Here is an 8726-nt window from a genome sequence, read left to right as displayed (position 1 = left end):
ATTATCCTTTTAGCAATGACTTCCAACTGACTTTGCAGTTTGATAAGATACTAAAATAAAGACTTCTTAGAAAAGCTCTTTGTCCTTTATAACGTCTCGTGATGATTTAAAATAGATTTTATTACAGAAGGCATCCAGGTCTAGCTCTATTCAAACTGAAGCTCATATTTTAAATCTATCTTATATATGCTCAACAAACTTAAATTATAATATACATATGAAAAGTATAAGCAATTTATCTCCAAGTCATATTTATGTAGTAATTATAATTTCCCATAAAGATTCTCTTTTAAATTAAAAATGTATTGCTTTTTGTTAGGACTTAGACTCATAGACTCATGGTGGACAAGCAAATATTATAACAAAACAGGAAATTCCAAAATCATTACTAATACTACATGTAGTTATTAATATTCATAGTGTACCTAGATTTTGCAATATAAATTAGAAATATCCCTGATATACTTTCTTACTGTATTTCTGAAATAGACTATTACAACTTTTTTTTGTAGAAGCTAAGAATGGAAGCTCAGAGAAATTGTCATATAGTCAGTAGGCTTACCGATATCCTCTAGTGCATGGCACAGCCCAAACAAACAGAGGATAGCAACTTTATAGTTTTAGTTATTTGGCGGTCAGTCATAATAAGGTTGGATTCTAGTTAATCTGAAGATAAAGTTGAAATCATATAAAAACTAAGAATACTTAAAGAAAAACACTTCAAAGACTTTTATTCCCTAAGTATCAGGGAAAGCTATATTAAGGCATAAATGAGTACATTAATAATATACAAACGCACCAAAAGTGACAATTCCGTAACATTAGTTAGTCACCCCTTTTACACATTGAATGATGGTTCTCTATTTCTTCCAGGACAAAATTCAACCTGTCGTCATGGGTTGCCATGAGCCATCTTTCTAACCTAATTCCCAACCACAGGAGTTTTTCCATCCAGCCGTTCTGGGCCAACCCCTTTCTGCTTCCTTAAAGTGGGAAGCTCTCACAAGTCTCTCTATAGCTTCTCCTGTCCTGTTGCTGTTGCATTTTCCCCAGAACATTCTCCCATCCTTCTCTTTTCTCTGCTTTTATCTCAAACATCTTTGCTTCTTTAAAGCCATCTTCAGCTGAGTTAGATCTTCTTCTCTAAAGTTTCTCAACACGTCTACCTTTACTCTAATTCTTCAACCCTTTACTCTTGACAGTAAATTTGAAATGAGGGAGGGAGATTGGTGTTAGCATTTCTTTTCCTCATCAGTTTCAGGAAATCGCCTTCTGTTTGTGTTGGTAAAGGCTGGCTGGGGCTGGAAGAGACTGTGAGAAGTTTTCCTGGAGGTCGTGGTTGCAGGGAAGGTTTAGAGGATAGGAGGTGAAAACCCTGGAACGGAGTTTGGAGAACTCTCCCTGAGAATGGAGGGGCTCTTCCATATGGAGATCTCCACTGATGGGTGCCTTGGGCGCTTCAGAAACTTGCACTGGGAAGCTAAAGGTACAGCGTCTGAGTCCTGAGAGCTAAGCTTCACGAGTTTCAGGGAAGCCCAGACTTTAGGGAACACATGGCTTAGTCTATTAGAGGTGACCAAAATGGGATGAGTGAAAGCAATAATCCTCTCTCCTGTTTAAACTGGACTGTCTGAAAGTCCTTACCTCAAAACTTTTGAATGCACTTTGAGGAGCAGCAACAAATATCTGAGAGAGATTTTCTCCTGAATCCATGGAGGCTTAGAGGACATAAAATTCAGTTTAGAGAGAAATAAGGGAATATGGGTTCCCTAATGTTATAAACTATATCCCTATTAAAAATCTATCATAATGTACTAGAATGATTGCCTTTCTTTCCTCCTAGACTTCAAATTGTTTTGGGCAAGAACTGGGTTTTGTGCTTTTCCTTTGCTCCATCCCCTTGTACAATGCTTGGTTGACTTTGGGCCCTGATAAATGTTTGTTGAATGATGTTGAATTTGTAAGCCTCATTTCAGAGTAGAAAGTTTTGCATGGTAGATATTCCTTTGACTGCAACCTGAAAAATTTCATGTTAGTATAATTACCATGTAAGTACTAAGCCAACATCTCATAACAAATTCTTTCTTAGAAGGCTTATATAACTGCACAAAATTGGCAGTAAGTAAAGCTCTGAGTGTAATCATTCATACTTTGGGTGTGTAAAAATGGTCAGATCAGAATTTTTTACTTGGTTTTAATTTCTGTCACACCAAATGCCAGTTTATTCATGTCACTTGGGAATAATTTTCCTCCCGTCGTTTATTTTATCATGTTAGCCAAATTTGGAGAGAATGCAGTACGTGTATTTTGTTTTAACCTGGAGACATCGCCCAGAATTTGTTCCGAAGTTGAAGGGCGGATCCGCTGATCCAATGACAAGGGTGTTCTTGGCACCCAGGAGGGCCTGTGTTGGGGCAGGGATCCCTGCAGGCAGATTGGGCTCTGCAGTGGGTATGCGCCGCTCAGCGCCGCCGACGGGGACGCCCCAGAGACGATCTGGGCGGCGAGGGCCGCGCTGTGGGCCGGGCAGGGTGGCAGCGCCGCGGGGCATGCGAGGGGCGTGGGACTGCCGGCAGAGGGGGGGCCTGGGACCGCTTTCCCGAGAGTGAGCGCCCCGGAGGCCGCCGGGGAGCGGAGGGGCAGGCTCGGGCAGCTCCCCAGCGGTGATAAAACTTGAGAAATAACAAGGAGGGGCCTCTCGGCGTCTCCTGGGTCCAATCCCGTCTCGGGAGCGAAGACGCTCCCGGGCAGGCAAGCCTGAGAGAGGCCGAAGAGACTTAAAGCCAAGCAGAAGCGAGAGAAGCTCCTCCCGCACCCCTCACCTGCGCGGGTCTCTCGGCATCCCCGGCTCTGCTTCCCAGCCCTGCGCCCCGATGGCCGCCGCCGGGCCCCGGAGCTCCCTGAGCCGAGCGCTCTGCAGGCAGCTGCTGCTGACCCTCTTGGTGAGCCGCCCCCTCTCAGACGGATCCGGGATGCGGAAGGCGGGGGCGGGTCCGCCTGGTCGCGGTAGGGTGGGGTGGAGGACGTAGCGGGCCGAAAGGCGACATCTGCAGCTCAGCTTAATCCCGCGCGGCAGGCTCGAGTCCCACGTTCGAGCCTGGAGGGGTGAAGAGACGAAAGGAGTCTTGCAGGGACGACTCGGGATTCAGCTTTTCGTTGTGGGACGCGAAACCCGCGTTCGATTGTTTGAACTGACTCGCGCCCGGGCTTCGCCGCGCTCTGGCGGGCGTCTCCGTCGGGGGCGGGCAGGGTTGGGAGCCCTGCGCCTCCCCTGGCCCCGGGGCTGGGCTGGCGATGGTGACTGGGGGCGCCTTGAAGGAAGAAGAGTGTTTTTGGTCAGTTACTTAGGATCTCTGAGCCAGCGAAACAACAGACGAGAGATGGGGTTCCCGGGGCTGCCTCCGCCCAGGTCCCAGTGGATCTCGGATGGCTCGTTCGCGCGGGGAGCGGTCGGAGCCGTGCGCCTGGTCCCAGCCCGGGGCTGCCTATGAGAAGCGAGTTTCGCGGCTTCGTCTCCCCTAAAGGTTATTTTCAGGAGCTTGTCCAAGCCGTCCACCCCCGCCGGCCACCCGGTCGGGGGCGGGATGTGCCTGGGGCGAAAAGGAGTGGGAAGGCTGGGTAAGGGGTGGGTTGGCGTCGCGGTGTGCTGGGGGGGTGCGGCGGGGGGTGGGATGGGCTGGGCGGATTCCTACCTGGGATCGCTCGAGGGAGGAGTGCGCGGGCCCGGAGCCCGGCCAGGGGTCTCCGGGGTCCCAGAAACCTGCCCTGTAGATCTGGAGAGGAAGTTAGGGAAATTCTCGGAGAAGTCAGGAGACTTGAAGAAAAAACCGGGAAGCTTCAGACTTGACCAGGGTCTCGCTCACGACAAGTAAAAAGAAGCCACCGACTTGCAACTTCCCCGCATCCACGGGTGGGCCTGGGGTCCGGTGGTCCCCATAGAGAGGTCTGTGTCCGCCGCGGGAGTGGGGCGACTCCGGCCACGCGGATTCTACCGCTTCCTGGCCCAGGGCTAGTGTCCCCAAGCTTTGTCCTCGCTTTGAATCAGAGAGTTAAGAATATGGGGTCGGTAGTTATGATCTACGAGGCATTATGGACAAGGAATTGTGTAAATAAGCGCATCCATCTGCCCTGGAACTGCTTCAACAAAACACCCGAGCTGATGAAATGACTCAGTAAGTGGGGACTGCTCACAGGTGTGTTCTTTTGCGATGTATTTGAAAGCATTTCCAGCTTTTCCACGTAAAAGCGTGAATTTGGTGTTTCGCGGTTTCTCTGCGGAGAGATAAGGGAACGGCAAGAAGAAAGTGCTGTGCTGTCGGGATTTCCCGTGCTCGCTCGAGGGGAGGGCGTGGAAGTCAAGGAGCTGTCTCCGCGCGGGTCGGGGGTGTCGGGGTGTGGCAAGGCAAGAAGGTGCCAGTAAATCTAAAGCGAGAAAGCTTCAGCTCTGATCTGTGACATACTCATTTCGGATTATTTTTTAAAAGAATATCATAAAGTTTAGATTAAATGGTATATCTGGAAACGTAAATGCTGGAGAGTGTAATAGAATGACAACTTCTTTCATCTGCAATTGTCATTTTACAAACGCTTCCAATTTCCGTCCAGATGTGCAAATTAAGACCTGTAGTGACTATCTCATGTCTGTATTTCTTTCCTTTTGACTCATATGACTCTCAACTTTTCAGTATAATGTTAATGACCTTGCACTTCAGAAACATTTTTTATTTTATAGACTTTAATGGATCTCTTAAAAACATTGCTTGTTCTAAGGCAAGGGCTTTTCAAAGCAATTCCTTAACACAGATCTGAGACTTCGAACCTGTTAAGCCTTCCCCTGAGTTGTCCCTTAGGTTAAGGAATCTTCCCAATTTGCACTTTTCTCTTCCTGAATCTCTTTCCCACCCCCGTCCCCAGCCACACTCTAAACTGCAAATACAGTTTCCAGTAACCACCTGCACAGAGAAAAGAAAAGAGTAGGGGAAACAAGAAAAGAAGCATACAAGACCATCTCCCTATTGTTTTAAGTTTTTTGAATATCTCTGAAAGTGTTTTGTCCTCCTAATGTAACAAAACTTGTTAGGGCTGGTGAAAACTAATTTGCATTAGTGAGTTGTCTTTTGCCTGTTAGAAAGAATGAGATCCTTTTTAATATGTGTTAATACTGTTCTTATCAAATCCACCTCAGGAATTATGTTATCTATTTTATGTTGTAAATGATGTGTACGTGGACACAGCTAACCCACCATTTTGTTAAAAGGGCTCTTTTTGCAAAGGAACTAACATTTGGAATAACTCCCCTCAAATCCGTACTTTTCTTCCTTGGAGTATATGAAGTCTACCTGCAGCCTACGTTTATAAATGGGCATATTATCTTTTCTGATTTTATAGAATTAATTAATGAGAATAATGGGACTCCCTACCAGAAATACTTTTTTTTTGCTCTTGATATATTCATCTTTTTAAAATAAAAGGGAGTATAGTAATTTCTATTGACTTTTACATTTGTGAAAAAAAATTCAGGCAAATAAAAGAAGTAAATGAGAACTAATTTATTTCAGAACTACAAATTTAGGGAAGTCAAAGTTTTAGGATATGCGTATTCAGACTGATGTATGATCAGCTACCTTTTTAAAAGGAAATTGTTCATGTTCATATTGAGATACAGTTACATCATTAAGCACCTTCTGAATAAGTAAATAAATGTAAGCTCTTGCACATTTTTTGGTCCTGTTGTAATCCTTATGGCAGTTCTGTTCCATATATGGCATCTGTGGTGACCTGTGATTAATCATACTTTCTATCTAACTAGAATTCCCATCTTGCGATGTCTTTGGGTAGAACCACCCATGATTTATTAGAATCATTTAAGTATTGAGAATACAGAGAGGTAAATCTTGCAATTTACCTTTGGGGTAGTAAGAATTTGAAAAGTAATATTTCCATTTTGTAGAAGGCAAGTGTCCACAGGAGAGATAGAGTTTAAAATTCTGTAATTACTGTGCTCAGTCAAGAATTCTCCTTTGTATTTCAGACACTCCGTAAATCTCCATTCTTTAGCTTCTTTTTCCTCTGTTGAAGAAGGGTGCTATTTTAGAAAGCCCACTTTTGTGAATTCACTATAAAATCAAACAACAACGTAAAAGTGAAACGATTGCAGATAATCCTTTAATTTTCACTCTCTCTTTAGCATTAGATTTTTCTATCAGGATTTAATGATTTTTCTGATAAGCTTTATGTCATATAATTAATAAAATTTGCATACTGCTATAAAATATAGCAAAGCAATTTATTTTTTCCCAGGCTGTAGTAGGCAATCATTTTTAAAAACTTAATGTATTACATTTTAAAGTGTGGCCACTCTTCTATATAGAAGTTATTTTAAAAAATACTTTTAGAGGTTATTAGCTCATTATTATTAATATAATAATGCCTTTACATGTTTTACTTGATTTTATTTTCAATAATACTCCAACCCCCACAAAAATATTGTGGCAAATTATAGTTTCAAGAAGCATATTATAACTGAAATCTATGTATGAACATTACTTCTTTCAAAAATTACGTTAACGAATTCATTGTTCATTCTTTCCAACGATGCCTTATATAACAATACAAATGAATGAACTAATGCAGTGTACTGAGTATACAGTATATACAGTATATACATATACAGCTGAGGCAGTAGTACAGATGCATTTCACAAACATAATATTGAGCAAAGGGAGCAAATTGCATGCAATTAGCATATGACTACATATATTTAAAAGGCAAAAAGTGGTAAAAATAAAGCTGTCTTCTTTAGGGATATATACACATGGGATAAAAATAAGCAGAGGCAGGGAAATAAAATGATTAACTTAAAAATCATCCATCAGCGGTTACCTGAATTTTGGGAGTTGAAGGAGGGAGGGAAATGCAATTGGGTAAAGGGGACTTTAATATATGGAGACTTTGAAAATGTTCTACTAGGAAATGTTCTATTTCCTAGTTTTGAAGGTCGAGTACCCTAATGTTCATTTTATTATTTATTAACACACGCATATATATTATGTTTAATCTTGTGTATTATATTTTACAAAGAACATTTAAAAAGAAAAGAAAAAAGCAATAGGATTGACAAAACCAACAGCTCTTCTTTGAAAGTATAGACAAACCCAGCTATGATTGAGCAAGTAAAAAGTAGAGAAGGCATAGATAAAGCAATATAAGGAATAAAAAGGCACAGTTATGGAGAAGACAGTTGTTAAAAAGTAATATTAGTAGTAGGTAATGCCAGTTAGTTTGAAAACAGGCAATTTCCTACAAAATGCAAATTACTGACATTGACTGGAGAAGGTAGACAACATCTAAATAGATTTATAACCATTAAAGAAATTCAGCTGGAAGCCAGATGTCTCCATACACACACTCCTTTCCATCCTCTAGTCTCAGACTCATGATAGGTGAATTCTTTCAAAATTACATGGTACAGATTGTCTCTACCTTATATAAATTGATTCAAAGAACAGAAAAAAATGGAACTCTTCTTAACTCATAAGGATTGTATGAAGCTGGAAGACAGTAGCCTGATCTCATTTATGGACATATACGAAATACTGAAATAAATTGCAGCAAACCAAACCAATAATGTATTTAAAAAATCATCATGTCCATGTAAGGTTTATCCCAGGAAAGACGATTTGACATTAGGAAATGTATTATTGTGCTTTAACATAGTACTATATTAATAGAGAAAAACTGTGGTCATTTCAAAATAAGTGGGAAAATTTTATTTATTGTTTGTAAAAAAGAAATCTTAGGAAGGCCAGGTGTGGTGGCTCATGCCTTTAATCCTAGAACTTTGGGAGGCCAAGGTGGGAGAATAGGTTGAGCCCAGGAATTTGAAACCAGCCTGAGCAATATAGCAAGACCCCATCTCTACCAAAAATAGAAAAATTGGTGGGTTGTGATAGCCTGCGCCTGGAGTCCCAGCTACCAGGGAGGCTGAGCAGAAGGATTGCTTGAGCCCAGGAGTTTGAGGTTGCAGCGAGCTGTGATGACGCCACTGCAGTCTAGCTGGCAACAGGACAAGATCCTGCCTCCAACAAACAAACCTTAGCAAATTAGGAATTTAGGGAGTGAAATTTCCTAACATAATGAAGCATACCTAACAAAAATGAATGAATGAATGTAATAAAAAAAGAAAAAGACTCAATTAATGGTGAAATGGTAAAAGCATTCTCTTTAAAGTTAGAAACACATCCACGATAGTCACTATAGTTGTTTCTATTTAGCGTTCTACTGGAGGTCCTAACAAGCACATATGATAAAAGATACAATAGTGATAATGAAAGATGTGTAGGAGTAAAAGGAAAAAAATCTAATTGTCATTTTGCCAGCCATAGGATTAGCTATGTGGAAGATTCAATGCTATTTGTTGATAAACTACTAGAACTAATAAAAGTCAGCAAGTTACCTGGATAGCAGCTCAATATTTTTAAATGATTTCTATATAACATCAACAAACAATTAGCGAAATCCCATTCACTATAGCAATAATCATTAATGTATTTAATATCTAAAATAAATCTAACAAAAAATGTGAAAGATACTTTTGCAAAAATTATGAAACCTTATTGAAAGGCAAAAATTAATTCATAAATAGGTGGAGAATGAATCATGTTCATGGGTGAAGGGCTCAATAGCCTGAATGCCAAAATGTCCTTAAATTAATATATAAATTAAAT

At 41.3% G+C, this 8726-nt stretch overlaps 1 protein-coding gene across 1 annotated transcript in view; it reads left to right on the top strand.

Annotated features, from left to right (window-relative positions):
* Nucleotides 1–2868: 2868 nt before the first annotated feature.
* Nucleotides 2869–8726, top strand: part of LOC105820138 (desmocollin-3-like) — a 61855-nt gene continuing 55997 nt past the window's right edge. The window contains exon 1 of the mRNA XM_012656565.1: nucleotides 2869–2942. Coding sequence (XP_012512019.1) covers nucleotides 2874–2942 — 69 coding nt within the window. The 5' untranslated portion in view covers nucleotides 2869–2873. The remainder of the gene's footprint in view (nucleotides 2943–8726) is intronic.

Source organism: Propithecus coquereli, unplaced genomic scaffold (genome assembly GCF_000956105.1).
Source record: "Propithecus coquereli isolate 6110/MARCELLA unplaced genomic scaffold, Pcoq_1.0 Scaffold51, whole genome shotgun sequence".
In the NCBI taxonomy this organism is placed as follows: Eukaryota; Metazoa; Chordata; class Mammalia; order Primates; family Indriidae; genus Propithecus; species Propithecus coquereli.
The sequence above is the reverse complement of the archived record's forward strand: the minus strand, read 5'-3'. Positions and strand labels throughout refer to the sequence as shown.